The sequence below is a fragment of the Brassica napus genome, chromosome C9, assembly GCF_020379485.1.
Source record: "Brassica napus cultivar Da-Ae chromosome C9, Da-Ae, whole genome shotgun sequence".
NCBI lineage: Eukaryota > Viridiplantae > Streptophyta > Magnoliopsida > Brassicales > Brassicaceae > Brassica > Brassica napus.
Genome location: NC_063452.1, coordinates 28,727,323 through 28,745,327, shown reverse-complemented (window position 1 = coordinate 28,745,327; position 18,005 = coordinate 28,727,323). Strand labels below are relative to the sequence as shown.

The 18,005-nt window shown below is 35.6% G+C and overlaps 1 protein-coding gene and 1 long non-coding RNA gene across 2 annotated transcripts; one reads left to right on the top strand and one right to left on the bottom strand.

The window, feature by feature from the left end:
- Window positions 1-8,386: 8,386 nt before the first annotated feature.
- LOC125592846 lies at window positions 8,387-10,066 on the bottom strand. The gene is made up of 5 exons (XR_007328524.1): window positions 9,490-10,066; window positions 9,235-9,400; window positions 9,089-9,154; window positions 8,795-8,944; window positions 8,387-8,722 (listed from the first exon to the last, which is right to left on the bottom strand). It is a non-coding gene; the product is annotated as an uncharacterized LOC125592846 (long non-coding RNA).
- A 788-nt stretch (window positions 10,067-10,854) lies between these two features.
- On the top strand, window positions 10,855-17,486 carry BNAC09G23780D. The gene is made up of 3 exons (XM_013858578.3): window positions 10,855-12,006; window positions 12,720-12,816; window positions 12,917-17,486. The coding sequence occupies exons 1-3, from the start codon at window positions 11,185-11,187 to the stop codon at window positions 13,414-13,416; spliced, it is 1,419 nt and encodes a 472-aa protein (XP_013714032.1). The 5' UTR covers window positions 10,855-11,184; the 3' UTR covers window positions 13,417-17,486.
- The last annotated feature ends 519 nt before the right edge of the window (window positions 17,487-18,005 follow it).

Genomic DNA, 18,005 nt, shown 5'->3' with positions numbered 1-18,005 from the left:
AAAGAGAGGTGAATTTAAAGGTTCAGAACCTAAGTTTTGTTCTTATTATATTACTCAGGAAAATTTTGAGGGATGGATCAAGTAGATAATACGGTTTAAAGATTAAATTGATTTGGAAAATATTTGGTTCGTATTTGAGTTTATCAAGATAATGTTGAGCTGGGCTTAGTTGTAGAATCCAAATTTAGCCCATTACTTAATGATTCAACCAAAAGATTCGAAAATCTGTTTTCGAAAGTTACAAATTATGTGTGATTTAGTCGTGGACATCAAAACTGAAAGGTTTCTAGGTCTATAGATGTAGACTAATGATGAACGAAATGGTGAGAAAGGTGCTTTTGTAAAACTATTTTCTTTCTTAATTTACATGTAATTATCACCTTTGTTAGAGATGGACTGTCTCTTGACAAGACTTATTGAGTAAACGAACTCGGTCCACTTAAAGGTAGAAAGGCGGTTGAAGAAAACCAAATCGGCAAAAGAAAAGGTCTTGCATTATAAGGGCTAGAAACAAAATTAAAAAGAAGGCCGGACTTTACGAGATTCGAACCTGCTTTGAGTGCATGAGACTGTTTTCTACAGAAATGAACCACTAGATCACTATGAAGACTTTTAGAAATAATGTGGCCATGCACAAAAAAAAAAAAAAAAAAAAAAAATTATGTGGCCGATATTTTAATTATTCAAAACAGGCCGGAAGCATGGGTTTCATCCGCTTGGCCCAAGAGCCGGCTCTCGTCAATCAATATTCACAAACACACGAAGTTGGCATACGAACTAGTACCTATTCTTGGAAAGTGCCAAAAATGCATCTGTACTGGTTAGAACTTTTATAAGATTCAAGCTGTTATATCAATTAGTGGATGTCCATAACCGACCCGGTCCATAACCGGCCCATACACCTAGAGAGAGAGTCGGCCACGACTTACAGAGAGAGAGAGAGAGGCGGCTTGGAGAAAAAGAAATCATCTTTCTTTTTCCTTGTAATTGTTATCTTTCCATTATTATGTATTAGTAGTTTTCCTAATCCTATTGGGTTTAGGTTTTGGATACTTTCCTTTTTACTTATCTTGTAATCCCCTATATAAGGGAACACTTATTCATTAATGATAGATAGAAACATTCAGTTCTCAAACCTTCGTTTTACAACACGTTATCAGCACGGTAGCCTCTAACACCCTGAGCCTAAAACCAAAATCACTAAAAACCCTAAAAACCCTAAACGAAGAGGAATCTGCCCCGGAACTTCAAATAGGTCGTTTTCCCAAACCGTAAGGACCCAAAAAACGATCAAGATATCAAATCGAAGCTCTTGCCGAGACGAATCAGTCAGTGCAAACCGTTTGTCGATCTGACCACTGACGCGCCCTCACGCATCGATACAGTGCGCGCCGATTTGCTTTGGAATCCCAATCTGTTCTTGCAAGCGTTCCAGCTCGTGTTCATCTGATCAGCCCCAACCCCAAGGCGTTCCTGATACTAGACGAACTTAGCCTCAGCTCCATCTGTTCTCAGCTTGCATCCCGGACAGCTACAACTCGCGTTCCCGATCAGACGCGTTCCGTTCCATCTCGCGTTCCAGCTTGTTCCACCTCGCGTCCGATCGTCCAGCTCGAGGTTCTCTTGGTGTTCCGGTTCTACAATCTTCAAAACCCTAAAGGTAATTCGAAATCTGAAAACATGAATCGAATATGGTTGTTTTGTAAAGATTGAAACCCTAAAATATAATCTCTAAAAATATGAAAGCCGTAGGATAATAGATCAATACTCTATGAGTAAATCAAAGCTCTATAAGTTCGATCCAGACCCTAAAATCGAGATTTGATCCATTGATCAATTAAAATCAGAACCCTAAAGGTTTTTGAATCTCAAAATTAAACTCCCTTGTTATAAGATCAAATCGAATTCCCAAAACCGTAATTTGAAAAATCGATTATAATTGTTTGGAATTTGAAACTTTGTTTGATTGATTGATCACCTAGAACTATGATTATGATTGTTCAAACTTGAATCTTGAAATCTGAATTGATTGGCATGTTTAAACTAAAACCCTAATGATCTAGTTTAGATTGTTTAAAATTGAAATCTGAAACTATAGGATTAGGTTAAACTATTCTAGACATAATCATATTTGTGGCCGTGTGGCCTTGTTGTATTCATACCTAAACCTAATCACATTGATTGATTGCAATTGCACTTAGAATCTCATGTTAGAATGGTATTAAAATTAAAATTGAAATCAAGTATGATTCTTCTTTGCTTGGCCGATTAGCTTGCTTGTGTTGAGTACATTGTATAAACTGATAGAATGCATCTATGCTAGGATTGCAATTACACAACAAACTATATGCATTCATCTTGAATTGAATCATTAGCCGTGCGACTTGTTTTCTTGTTTTGGCCGTGTGGCTTCTTCTTGGCCGTGAGGCATAAACCTTAGCCATAAGGCTTGCTTGCTGGATTGATTCTATTGATTGTGAGTTAAGCCAACTAGATTGATTGCATATTGAATCTGAAACCCTAAATCTTGAATTTGAATCCCTAAGGGCCTTGAAACCCTAAATCCTATGATATTGATCCAAATTGAGTTTAGGTTTGATTCTTGTTATTTTGACTGATCTAATTGATGTCTTGAAAGCTAAGGTGCTAGATTATTTTGATTCTCATAAAATCTGAAACCCTAGCCACATTTCGTATTGCTAAGATGATAAAACTCTAATTGGATCAACATAGACTGTTTGCATCATAGCTTGGCCGTGTGGCCTTTATTGCACCTTACTATCATAGTTGTGTGGCTTGCATACATCATATCACCTTGATCACATATAGAATCCGAAAGCTAGGATCGTATGCATCATATATCTATCTAGCCGTGTGGCCTCTTTGCTTGCATCATGACTGTATGGCCGTGTGGCCTTGATTGTATTGCATTAAACCCGCATATCCGTGTGGCTTACTTACTGATGCATTGATCATTACTTGATTGCTTGCTTGGCCGCATCATACATCACCTAGGCCGTGTGACCTCATTGCATATCACCCCTATAGCCGTGTGGCTTGTTTATTAGAAATGCATTAACTCGATTGTTTACTTGTTCACACGATTTATTTTCTTATAAAGATTGAGTGATATATGATTACAGATGTTGAAAATCAGCAATCTAGATTATGCTGCCCTAAATCTCTTTGGAGATAATTATTTACAATGGGCATTAGACACAGAGATTGTCCTGAAATCAAAGGGGCTCGGTGAATGTATCATCGAGGACAATTATGCAAGTAAAAGTAATAGATACAGGGCAATAATGATTACTCGCCAACCCCATTACCTGAAGCCAATGAGGCTACAGAGGAAAAGAAAAAAAAAATCTAAAGAAAGCAGTCACGTCCATCATGATAAACCATACAGCTGTAACCGTAATGGATGGAAAGGACGTGGGCGTAGCCAAACTACCTTATACGACCATGGACATATGAATCACTATAACCGTGGTTGTGGACCCAGTTTTGGCCATGGTTAAGGGAGAGGAGGCCGTGGCATTTCTAAGCCACTACACTCGACCAAGTCAGTGTGCCATAAGATATGTAATGGGAAATCATTAGGCTAAAACATCTGATTGTCTAAAAAGAATAATGTTGATTTCGATTTCTGTGTTTGCTTTGCTTTATGTTTGTGATTTTCTTGAATTAAGAACTTATATTATAAGATGAATGAATGATTTTAGATATGACTAAGAAAACGCCAATATATAAGGCAATGTTGCGGGTATAGTCAGTCAGATAAGGGCCTGCGACCAGTATAGAATTATCTAAAGGGCTACGGCTAGACTTAGTACATTGGCGCCTAAAGAGGCTAAGTACATTGGTGCCTAGAAATAGCACGCATAAAAGACCTAATGATCTATATCCACCCATAGAAGCCCATTGAGTTTATAAGATATATGATAATGGTTTCCATATAGAAACAATGGGCAAAGGAAACAAAGAGCGATCGAAACTATACATGCATTCTCTACTGATCTAAACTATGCAAAGATCAGTATGATAAAGGCAAAAGCCATGGTAACCAGATTGGTATACCCCACGAAAATTATACACTATATGACATGACCGGATTAGCCATCCTGGTCTAAACTTGATGCAAAGATTGATATTGATTAGGCACACAAAGTTATCCCATAAGATCTCACGTTGTGTAACATGTACACAAGGAAAACTCATGAGGCTTTATTGTCCTAAGCATCACGAAATTATAGTATGTTTATGAGGGGGAGAGAGGATAAACCCGTGATCCATGATCACACATGATCAATACTACAAATTCATGTACTACTATGGTCTATGACCATGCTATAAACGGCTCGGCTGCAAAGGCCATTACCTACAAAGGTTCGGCCGTATAAGCCATTATCTATAAGGCTCAGACTCTAAAGTCTATAAAGCTTAGGGACATCACGAGTTTTACATGTATATAAGGTTAATATGAATCAGGCCATATAAGTGAGCATAGATATTCCCATCTCAGATTGAATACGGGTCATGAGCCAGACATATACCATCTTAAGAGACTATTGAATAAACCACCACAGACATATGTGCCGTCTAAGATGGAACCTCAGAAGAGGATTGGGAATATATGTTGGATAAAAGTATGTCTTTCTCCCACGAGTTTTATGAGACCTTGAGCCAAATATGGGTGATCAGATTGAGGCCAGGTACACGGATTGCATGACTAATGAATCCGACTATCCAACATTAGAAGGAGAAAGTTATAAGCTGGTAAAGATTAAAAGAATGATAAGAAAAATAGAATGGTATCAACCATCATTGTCTTGGCAAGATCCTCGGACTAAAATTATGATTTAAGACGTCCAAAGAAAGATTATACAAAGCTAGCTAATCTAGATGCCAGACACTGACCCGAAAAGAAAAGAAAAGAATGACTAAGTCATAACCAGCTTAGCACCAAACGAAATCTGATGTCCTAGAGACACAGTCAAGTTGCTACAGAGTCTATACAAGATAGACCAAAGTGTTCCATAAGATAAGGAACCTCGGAAAGAAAAGGTGCATAGAATACAGATCCGAGGTCAAAATAGAAACCATACCATACATTGAGAAAAGGCTGCACAGCTAAACATCTAAGGTACCAAACCATGTAGCTTGGCGTCCCAAGCTACTAGGTAACAAAGGTCCTGGATAGTGAAATCTCAAATCGATTAGATCATGTCTGGAACACAATGGAACCACACATATATATAAGTGTCGACACATGAGAGTTATATTTGTATAAGGATAGGATACATAAAGTAGTAGCACTTGAGTTTAAAGATATAAACGAGGATCATGAACCCACGAAAGAGTACTCATAAAGATTAAAGATTAGATTGAAAAGATAAACGTGGGGTTTAAAGTATCTAAAGAAGAGATAGGCGTATTGGCCATACACATATAAAGAAACGCCACATGATAAACCAGTGAAATAGATGGGTCTTGTGAGGGAAAAGAAACCGTGAGATATGGTACATGATCACGTGGTCTAAAGGTGTTCATGTTTCCTACTAACAACATTCGACCATAGCTTGTTACACAAGGATACTCACAGACACCAAAGGAACAGATTATAAGGAGATAAACTCCTATGTGGTGGATGCTGCTACATATTTTCGAAATTGACAAAGGTCTGGTCATAAGAAAGAAATTAGATACAAAGATGTAGTAAGCAACATATGGATCACTGGATAAAGAACAACATTATTCCTAAGCTGTTCATGGATAAAGAACAACATTGTTCCTAAGTTGTTCATGGACTGAAACAAAGAAGCTGCATATATTATATAAAGGAATTGTATAAAAACAATCCAAATTCAGTCCATACATATACTTATAAAAGAGATTTGAATTCCTTGTGTTTACTTTATACTAAACCAGCCTAAAGAGAGGTTAATTGGTTGATACATATTATTTATTAAATCTGTCTGGCTAGAGGTGTCCGGCCCTTCTTCTTTGATCATGGCTAGTGGAAAAGAAAGATCAGCCATCATGATTGCCGTCCATAAGCTCGTGTAGTCGAGGTCCATGACCTAATAGATCTTCCGGTGCGTGGTATGATCCACGGCAAAAAAGGTCATGGGACACCATCAAGGTATGGATAAAAGACTGCAATAGCATTACCGAATGCAAGAGAGATTACTGATCGAGATCCATGAGTGTGTTCGGCCGAAGAGCCATAGCTTGATGAGATTATAAAACTCATTACAGCAATAATCATTGATCACATCTTGATCTAGAACACTCATGAGACAGGTTATAAACATGTATAGAAGAAGTCTATGACTTAATATGGATCGATCAGATTAGTGCATAGTCGATGATAATAAAGAAAGATCTATGGACAGAGACATTGGTACACAACCGTGTAGTAGATACACCGGAACATCGGTTTACAACCTGAGACTATAAGTTCATAAGTACCATGCTCAGTATATATTGTCCACAGTGTGTTTAGTCTGTCCGACCTAATTAAGAGTAGTCGACAGCCAAAGGTCCACTTCTTGACTATACACACACGATGTCAGAAGACATGAGAAGAGACCGGAAAGGTCAAAGTAATCCAATTGCGGTTCAGTAATGAACTTGGCCGATTTGTTTACTCCCTACTTGCACGTTCAGGAAAGATCACGCATCAGATGCGTAGACTGAAGAAACCTCCACTGAGGTCCACATCAGGGGGAGTAGTACGTGTTGTACTCTTTTTCCTTCATCATGTTTTTGTCCCACTGGGTTTTTCATGATAAGGTTTTAATGAGGCAACATTAAGCGTATTACAATCCATGAATGGTTATGGCATCCAAGGGGGAGTGTTATAAATCAATTAGTTGATGTCCATAACCAGCCCGGTCCATAACCGGTCCATACACCTAGAGAGAGAGTCGGCCACGGCTTAGAGAGAGAGAGAGAGACGGCTTGGAGAAAAAGAAACCATCTTTCCTTTTCCTTGTAATTGTTATCTTTCCATTATTATGTATTAGTAGTTTTCCTAATCCTAGTGGGTTTATGTTTTGGATACTTTCCTTTTTACTTATCTTGTGATCCCCTATATAAGGGAACAATTATTCATTAATGATAGATAGAAACATTCAGTTCTCAAACCTTCGTTTTACAACACAAGCTAGTATTTAAGAACTTTTTCAAAAAAAAAGGATTAGGATCCTTTTAACAAATTTATTTTAAATGTTATTGTAAAAGTAGGTTTGTCAACCAAGTGGTTTTGGTCTAATGATAAAGGGGCTCCAGCTAGAGCTTCCGCCATGGGTTCGATTCTTCTTGGCCACCCGTAGATGCCTTAAGTGGCAAGAAAATCTGAATTTTCATGGGTCTTTGTAGTGATTAATCTTTGGACCTAAAAAACTTTTTAAATCACACCATGATTATAAAAAAAAGTAGGTTTGTCATATGGTCCGCATGAAAAATAATTCGGGTTGATAAGAACTAGAGTTTACAGCTCTACTTTATTATTGATGAGTTCATCGTCTTTTATAGTCAATTTCACTACTATTTCTTTGTAATCAATTGTAAATGCACCAACCTTCTACAAGTCACCAGGATACGTTTAGAAGAGTTCTTAGGTATCTTGTTGAAACAACCGATAAGGACATTTTCTTCTCAGCTGCCTCGCCTTCTACTCTTCATGCTTACACTGATGTGGATTGGTATGAGATAAAGATGGCTACATTTCCACTGGAGCCTATGCAACCTACTTGGGCAAGAACCCCATTTCTTGGTCTGCACGAAAGCAAGGAAGTGTTGCAAGATCTTCCACACACACTAAATACATGGCAGTCTCGGATGCTGCTGCTGAGATAAAATGGATAAGCTCGCTGATGACAGAACTTAGCCTTCAGTCGACTATCATTCCAACTATCTACTGCGACAATATATGTGCGACATACTTGGCTGTGAACCCAGTGTTTCACTCTAGAATGAAACATTTGGTTTGCATATCATTTTGTTCGTGAATAAGTTGAAGCCAAAAAAAATATGTGTCAAACATTTGCTCTGCTGAACAACTAGCTGATGCCTTAACCAAACTTCTTCTTCGATGAAGGTTTCTCCACTTTAAATTCCAAGATTGGACTTTGTAACCGACGTCTAACTTAACTTAAAGAGGTATATTGGTATAAATAATAACATATTCGTATTAGTAATTATCTAAGTTATTGAAGGTATTCTTGTACTTATCTAGCATCGATTTATCCTTATCTTCATAACAACTCTTGTATGTTATACATCAATAAATATCATCAGTTCATAACTTCTACGCATAATTCCAATACACTTTTCTAAACAGCTGTCACGGGCAATATGTTCTTGTACTTCTAAGAGCATGATTAACCCACAAACCCCATTGGATCTCTTAATGAATATTTTACTAATTAAATGTAATTAAGAACCTTGTTTAAGAAACACCTTGATTCATACCCTCCAATGGTAGTTTCTTATTTAGGGGGTCTTAAAAAAAAATTAGACATGTCCAAAGCATATAGATTGGAATGAAAAAAATCTAATGTTGTTAATTCTAGGAGGAGACTTAACTCATAGAACATACCTCAAGCAGCCTCAATTACACAAATATGGTGAGGCCTTGAGATGTTTGTATATCAACCTGAAACTCTTTCAAAGCAGCATCGCCTATGTTTTCCGTAGAATCATATCTCCACATCTAATGCATTACACAAATATCTTGTTACAATACCGGTCTATATATAATCTGTAAACTTAACTACTCCAATACCAGAGGGTTAGAGGCGTGTGTCTTTTCAATCTCCTCCTTGAATTTAGACTTGTTCTTCTTATTATTAAGAGCAATAACACTGCCACTTAGCTCTCGGGAACAAAGCAGCTTCAATGCTTTCAGTTTATTTCTCTTCTGATAATTAGGTTCCTAATGAAAATAAAAACTGATTGATTATACAAACAATCTGCCAAGACTCAAGCTTTTTACACAGTAAGTAACTGGCCTTGAAAGGCTCTGATTCAGGCTTTCGTTCTGCTGCTTTTGAAGAAGAAGAAGAAGAAGGTTTTGAACCTGGGATAAGACCTTTAATTGTGAAATATTTCTTCTTCTCCTCGTCGAAATAAAACGCATGAAGCTCTGAAATCATTTTTTTTTAAACCACATCAATCTCAGGAACGTAATCTAGAAGAATTATTGAGGAGGAAGAGGATTCAGACCTGGCCTCCTGTTGTCGTCTAGGCACCCCCTTTGTTCTCTCTGTGGCTGCAAAAACAGAGTATTGGAGAGAAGTGCAAGGATGGAAGAACATGACAAAGGACTTGTGCGCAACACATTTACATGATCACTTGGTATCATCATCAATCACAATCTTGTAATTTTAGCCTGAAACAAGAACGAAACAGAATCAATTACACACATACATGTATTGTAATAGTGGGATAAAGAAGAAAAAGAAGAAGAAGAGAGGATACTCGATCAAAAGAAGAAGCAGTTGACTCAACAACATCATCATCATCTTCGATAGCATCAACATCGATTGTCATATTTAAGAAACCCACAAGAAATTAAACAAAAGCAACAAAACAGAATCAATTGACAGATAAGTGATTGCTCTGATTCTTAATCTATCATCAACAGACTGTGTCCTCATAAATGATTGCTTTGATTCAGATGTAATCAGAGGAAGAGAAGCTTACGCTTTGAGAAGAAGCCATAGGAGGATTGGGGAAGCGAGATGGGTCGAAGAGGAGAGTGGAAGAAGCAAGCTGGGGAGGAATTCATGGAGAGGATGAGGGATAACGCGGCGCAGAGCCAAGGAGAGATAGTCGAGGAGAGATCACGAGAGAGAGAGGCGGGGTTGATTTCGGGAGAGAGAGAAAGAGACGTGAATGCCCAACACGTGTCTCATAAGAGACGTGTCTTCTGGACCCTAATTAAGAGACGTTTTCTGGACCCTAATTGAGAGACGTTCTTTCTCTAATTGCATAATTTTTTTTTTTTTAATCCTAAAAACATTAAAAACCCACAATAGGAAACCGCGTTAATGGTGTTCTAAGCATGATTATTGGGGGGTTCTTAGAGTGAGGCTTTTAGCGGAATATAAGAACCCGTCTCTTAACTTTTAACTAAAAAATTTAAGAACCGGCTCTTAAAACTCTTATTTAATAACTGGTTCTTAGCTTTTTTAGTTAAAAGTTAAGAGACGGATTATTATATTCCGCTAAGAACCCACCCTAAGAATCCCCAATAATCATGGGATCTATTAAATTGGTAATGCCACCATATATATTAAACTGGTAATGCCACCATATATATTTATTGAAGTGTAAACCAGGTTTTGGTTAAGCTGAATTAGTTTTTAATTTTCGCTGGTTCAGTTTTTCGGTTTAGTACATATGTAATGTATATAAATAGCTTAGTTTGTAAACTATAAAGTTAACAAATCAATATAGAACTTTCTAACAAACTTCATCTTCTCCAAATCTCTCTCTTCCATCGATCTTGCTCACAACACGTAAATCAAGTCTTTTAGCGAATAATTTCATCAAGCACTACTCTGAAATAATAATATTTTCCTATTTTTAGTTGCTGTTACATTCAAAAATATGTTTTTAATTGGTTTTAAATTCTTGTATATTATTAGTCACAAAGTCTACTCACTAAATACAAAACTGATTATGACCAAATCAGAATTTTTTGTAGTTTCGATGTAATAGTTGGAATCTGGTAATAGAGATCTGGAAATTACACTAATAAGTACATATTAAAAACATAAAACTGTTGTAAATCTAATAGAAAAGTGTATTGAGGAAAGGACGTAGGGGAGCCGTGCACACACACGTGAGAGGCAAACACTGTAGTTTAGCCGCAAGAATCTCGTCCCCTGTTTTATTATTACAAGGTCAACTTCTGGTCTCTCTCTCTATTCACTTCTAAATTTTACTTATTAATCATTCAATTAGATATTAATCTCCTTATTTAGTAGATTCTGATTTCAAATCTAAACCAATAAATAATTCAACAAACGTAACTTCATATTTTCAAAATATTAATTATAAAAAATGAAAAACCTCGGTTTGATGATCACACACCTCACATAGAAGCTTCTTTCTTATTCTTCACTTATAAATCTTAGTTAAACTCATCACTTAAACTCACGACTAGCAATGGCGTCGATCACCTGTTCCTCCGATCAACGTCTCCCAACAAGCAAGAGACGTTTAAAGCCGTTGATATTAAGAGACTACTTATTACTCGATGATCTCAGCTCTTGTTCATCCAACGGCTTCAAATCATTCCCACGTCGTCAACCTCTTCCTTCCTCTTCATCTTCCACCGTTCGTCGTCTCCTTGACGCCGAGATGAAACTGTCAGGGTTGATCCACAAGCCGCGTCTCACTAGAAGAAGCCGTACGACTTGCGGAACGGCGATCAGTAACGCCGTCCATAAAGCTTCTACGGCGTTTCTTAACGCCGTTAAACTTATACCGTTCCATGCAACCGCTACGTTAGGAAAGGGAGATGAGAAACAACAAGGCGGTTTCTCTGGAAGCTTCTCTAAAAGACGCTTCTGGGGAAAACCGGTAAGTCAATCTCGCCGTGAAGTTACCGTCATTGACGTCGGAGATGGAGAGATCCAATGGTGGCGATCCGCCGCGTTTTTCCCGGACGAAGAGAGTTTAGGACAACCGTCCGATCTGTTTTCTCAAATCTCCACCGTCGCCGACGAAGCGACATTCTCAGTCTCTGAAGATTCGGTGATCACCACCACCGTGAACATTATCATCGGTGGTGACTCGTCGAGTTCCGGTAGCGAGTTTTTCACGAACTCGTCGTCGTCGGAGATTGTACAGTCATCTTCTTCGTTGTTCTCTTCGACGTCGAACGGAAACGACGCCGTGGAAGACGGTGGTGAGATCGGAGAGAGTTTAAACGCACGTGACTGTGACGGATCATCTGTCAACTGCGACAGCCTGTGCAACAGAAAGGTTAGTTCGTTAAAAGATCGTTTTCCTTCTTCACTGTACAACTGTACAGTGTGAATGCACTTGAATTTGTTGTCTTAATAAATTAAAATAAATAAAATAGTTCAGATATTTGAAACTTGTCGGGGAACGCGTGCGAGTCACGTGTGGTGTAGGATTTAGATTAGCGATAAAGTCGAGGGCTGAGATTCTTCATACGTAACTTCTAATGCGGATTATACGGCACATGATCCCGCGAGAGTTTTTTTTTTTGTTTCATGGTACAAACTTCGTAAGATACGCATATCTTCATACATTTATATTGTAGTACTTGCCATATTTAAGTATGAAGATTTTAATTATCAGTTTCTCACCCATGTTCATGAAATTTAGCAGCTAATACATGAAATCTTTAATTATTGGATTTGATACTTTATAAAATGATTTTTAAATACCAAACATAAAATCTCAATCAAAAGAAGTTAGGATACGATCATAATTAATTTATCGATCGGGGGCATTGACAGATAGATAGAGAAAAACATGCTGTGGTCATGGGATGGGTTGACTCTTGTCAACTTATTTTTTTCCAATATGATTTCTCTCATATATATTATTATTATTATTATTATTATTATTATTATTATTTTGTTGAGACAATTCTTTGTTTAGTTATTTTTTGTAGTGTTGTGTGATTACATGCGAGCCGGAGTTTATTATGTTTGAAATTTCTTTAGGAATTTGTGAATGAAGAAAAAGAACAACTCAGTCCAGTATCAATCTTGGAATGCCCTTTTGAAGATGAAATAACTGGTCTTATCTCCCACCAAAATGGTAACGTTGTCAAAAGACTATTCATCCATATTTAACAAATCTTTATATACTACAAGAGAGATATAATTTTGTAACTGACTTTACAAGCTCACATCCGCAGATACATATGAGAAAAATGCAAGAAAAAGCAGGAGAGTAAATGGTTTGGTACGGCTTGAGCCACTAGAATTGGAGAAACGCATAGAGAAGTATGTCGAGCGAGAAGAAGAAGAGTATTCATATCACGTGGTAGAAACCGAAGAGGACGAATCAGAAAACCGAGCAAACCGCTTGTTTGCTCTTGTGAAGTCAAGAATCGGCGAAACAAACAACATACTAGCTTTTAATGTAGCAAATAATCTATTGTTAGATTATCCTCAAGAAGATAACATTGGGGCAAAAGAAGAGACATTAATGGTGAAGAAAGTAGAAGATTGGGTGATGGATAGACAAGAAGAGATGTTTATGAGTTGGGAAGTGAGGGAGAAGAGAGAGGTTTATGTGAAGGAAATGAAATGGGGTTGCATTAATGGAGATGAGAAAGAGAATGTGGTTGAAGAATTGGCTAATGGTTTCTTCACTTTCTTGGTGGATGAATTCATCTTCGACTTAGTTTTGTGATGATGACTAAAGTTTTTTTTTTGGAGGTGGGGGGGTGGGAGAAATTAAGATTTTAACTTTTTAAAAGATTAGATGTCATAATGTATTAGATATATGTTATCTCGGAATAAAAAATATGTAGTTTGGCATAAGGGGAATGACTCGTATGAAAAGCGTATAGATTTCACAGTGTATTAGAAATAAAACTATTTGTAGTTTGGCATAAGAAGAATGATTCGTATAAAATGCTTGTAGTCCATGTTCATTTTTTAATTTTTAGTGTCTAGCCTCTAGAGTGAGTGTTAAATCCAGAGTCATGTGTTGTTTTGTTTTTCTAACTTTTAATATGATCTCTCAATCTGCTTACTTTTCAAATGTCGAAATAAATTCCACAACACTTTTAAAGAGTTTGAACAATACATTCACTCTACAACTTATGGTGCAGATCAGCAGTTAACTTTAAAAAAATAACTGGAAAGTCCCAAGTTTATTCAAAAACCAATTGAAACATAACTTAACAAAAAAATGAGTAAAACATATTTAAAATGTTTAATAATCAAGTTGGAATGACAAAGAAATGGGCACTTAGTACTTGTATTCTTACACCACCCATTGCTCACGTTTATGTTACTATGTGCATCCGGTTTTGTTATCTGGCATTCTGTCTTTTATGTTTTTAAAAAAGATTCATGAGTTCAGTTTGCCTTGATGATCATAGGCTCAACTTGCTGCTTAGTGATATTAGAAGGGACTTGATGAAGGGAACGTATGTTTTTGAAGGAGATATTGTTTATTGCGAAAAGTCGGAACATATGTATACTGTGAGACGAGTCCAGTGATGTCTATAGCTCTCACATGCATCACTCTCCTTATTTGAGTACAATGAATAGTTTGATAGGATTCTGCCATTCACCAAATATGGAAGCATTTATGATGTGCTTTCAAAAATTTGATGTGTTTACAAATTCTTTGATAAAATATATTAAATTCATAAAGACCATATTACAAGTTTGTTAATATAAAAATATACTCCCTCCGTTTCATATCAAGCGTCGTTTTAGAGAATTTTTTTCGTTACAAAATAAGTGTCGTTTTCGATTTTCAATGCAAAATTTATTAATTTTATGCAAAATTTATTTTTCTATTGGTTGAAATATGGTTAGGTGTATAGGTAATAGTGTTTTTTTTATAGGAAGTGTAAAAAATAATTTGTTTCCTTAATTTGTGTGCCGAAACCTAAAACGGCATCAAACAGAGGGAGTATAAACTATGTTTTCGTATTCTTCTGGTTCCATCATCTATTTTCCAAAATAAGATTCTACAGTTTCCTAACATTTTTTTTCATTAAATATAGTTACATAATTTCTTGTCAAACATGTTTTTTCTGTCAGGAAAATAATTCTATAATACTTTTTCCAAATGTGAATATGTAGCTCGTTCTCTAATGTTTTCTACCAAAACACTATTGAAAATATCTATCAAAATTTATTTGTATGTCCTGAAAGTATATTTTCCAACGAAAATATAATTCTGTGTTAATGGGTCTGATTGGTAAGGGCTGTAGCTTTAAAAAATTTGCTGTAGAAAAAAATTTGTAGACTTTTTGTTGTGGCTTTAGATTTTATTGCTGTAGAATTTTATGGAAAGCACTAAAAAATTGCTTTGGATATTTGGCTCTGCAGAGCACTTGTACAGCTGTAGGTTATTTCAAGAGCCGTGGTTTTAAAAAAGCTTGATTGCTCTGAATTTGGTGCTTTATAAATAAATAGGGCTGTAGACAGCATCTACAGCAACTACCAATCACCCCCAATGTGTTATATAATAAAAGAGTTTTTCTTAGGCTCACCCTCTACGATAAATCTATATGTTCACCGACCAATAATATTTAGTTGTATTATGTTTTTAAAATAAATAAAAATAGTTGTAATTACCAAATTTGTTTTTTAAATATTGTTAACGCCGTCAGTAAAATACTAAACTCCAAACCCTAAATCATAAGTCCTAAACCCTTGGATAAAAAATCCTAAATCCTAGGGTTTATGATTTATCTATGAGTTTAGGGTTTGGTTTAGGGTTTAGGATTAAAAATTCATGGTTTATCCAAAGGTTTATGATTTAGTGTTTAGTATTTTATGATGGCGTACACAATATTAAAAAAAAAAATCTTTTTTGGTAAGTACTATTAATTTTATTATTTAAAAATATAGTATAACTTTACAAATTTTTATTATTTAAAAAAAAAATATATATTGAATCTAAATAACTAAATACTATTGGTTGCTGAACTTACATGTTATATGTTCTAGGGTGAACCCAAGAAAAACTCATAATAAAAATGTTATCCACCTTCCCACCAAAAATGTTATTCTTTATTTTGTTTTCCGTTACTAAGAATATTTTATGTTAAAAACATAGGCTACATTTGGTCGTAAAATAACATTTTTCATTTTTCTCATAAAATTTTTTCTGTCTGTTTTCAACTAAAAATATTCTTTTACGATCGATGTCTATCAAAATTGTAGTTTTCGTACTTTTCTGGAAAAATGTATTTTTTAATAAAAATATTCTATTTTCCCCCAAATTATTTCTCAACTAAAAAAAAACACCGGAAGTGATTGGTTGGACGGTAGATACCAACTTTATATTTAACTTTTATCTATCTAAAAATATCAATCATTCTTTAAATCAATTTCTAAAGATACAATAAAAAAAGGCGGTAAAACTCCTATTTTTAAAAGCAATATTTTATATGTTGTAGGAAAAATATACAACTACAACAGATAAATCTAAAACAAAAATTATATAACCAAATTTATACAGAGAAAAAAATTTAAAGCTATATTCCAACCAATCATTCCCATTTTTTTTCTTTGACCAAAATAATAAATTGCATTTTTGCTCTACATTTTCCGTCAATAGTAAGACTGCATTATTTCTTTAACTATATATATATAATTTTTTTAGAAAATAAAAGCGATAAATGAAATTTAATTTTTATCAATAACTATAAATTTAATATCTTTTTTTATAACACTTGCTCTATATTGGAGATCCATAGACCATAGGTACATAAGATGGTATGTCAAAACATTTTTTTTCTTTTTTGCAACAAACAGCTATTTTATTACTCAAACTTGAGGTGGTCTGGGTAACCAGACCGGAATAAAACAACCAATAAAACAAAGAAATCTATGAAAGGAACGGGCATTCCTAGCTAGCGAATCAACAATCTCATTTTGCGTCCTTGGGAAATAGCTGATCTTGAAGTCCTTGTGTCCTTGAACGACCTCCAGCTCAGTTGAGAAGTTTAGCCAAACTTTTGGGTCCACTATCATTGCAATCAGGTCCTTGCAGTCTGTCCCAAATCTCTGACAGGTCGAATGTTGTATCATGCTCTCCATTGCCTATTTTAACGCTTCCAGTTTCGAGTGTAATGCTGCCTCACGCCTCCTCATGTTCCGTGACCCCATAAGTTGAATCTTCCCCATGCGATATTTCCAAACCCATCCAAATCCACTAAATTGAGCTGTGGAGGTTCATGAGCCATCCACCATACAAATATTACCCAAGCTTAAGGCTTGTGCTTCTTCAACAATTTGTGCCCGTTGAAGAACATGTATGCTATCCTTTGCATTATACCAAGCTTGGCATTCACTCTCTGCATATCTGACTAATTCCAATGGGTCTCTGTCTATACCTCTAAATAGCTCATCATTTGTAGCCTTCCATATATACCAGATTATCCAAGGATAAGGATCTTTGTCATCTTCTGGCTTCATAATATTATTTTTCCTCCAGAGATAGTCCATATTGGCGTATATACTCAATACAAGCAAAGTCTGAGAGCTTGACAGTGTCGATGATAATGTCCACGCTTGTAAAGCTGGCGGGCATTCGAAGATCGCATGAGTAACAGTTTCTTATGACTCTCCACATCTTGGACAATAGTTATCACATCGTATATTACGGCGTACCAGATTCCTTGTTAGTGCTACCTGTCCTGAAATTAATTACTATATAAGATGAAAAATCTTTTATGGTGCATTAACTTCCCAAGCAAAGATTTGAAGTTTGGTCAAATTGGGTTGCAGAACTTCTCTTTCGTCGGAAGCTGTCAGATGTCAAAACGTATTATGTTGAGTAATCAGTCATATTGTTTTTAGACACTTATATAGATAGGGGACGTTTACTTACGAAGTGGCGTATTTACATATCCGAAAAAGTATATTTATGAATCTTATATATTAAAACAGAAGTCACAACTTTGATTCATGTGTGATTTTTTAACAAATAGAACTAATAGACATATTCCTTGAAAGTCATGTTACATTTAATATATAATATTATCATTTAAATTTTGGGCCTACCAAAAACTTTTATTGGGCTATCAATAATTGGATTTAAACAATAGATAATTCATTGGATTTATAGATAGTATAAATTAAATATATATAATTTAAAGTTGTAATACTATACCTCTATATGCTAAATATTTAAATATTTGTCGATGTTAACTTTTAAAATTATAAAGATTTTTTTTTAAATAACAAAAATCATATTATCTAACAATGATTAATCTTTACTACCTTAAACCAGTGAAAACAAATTTT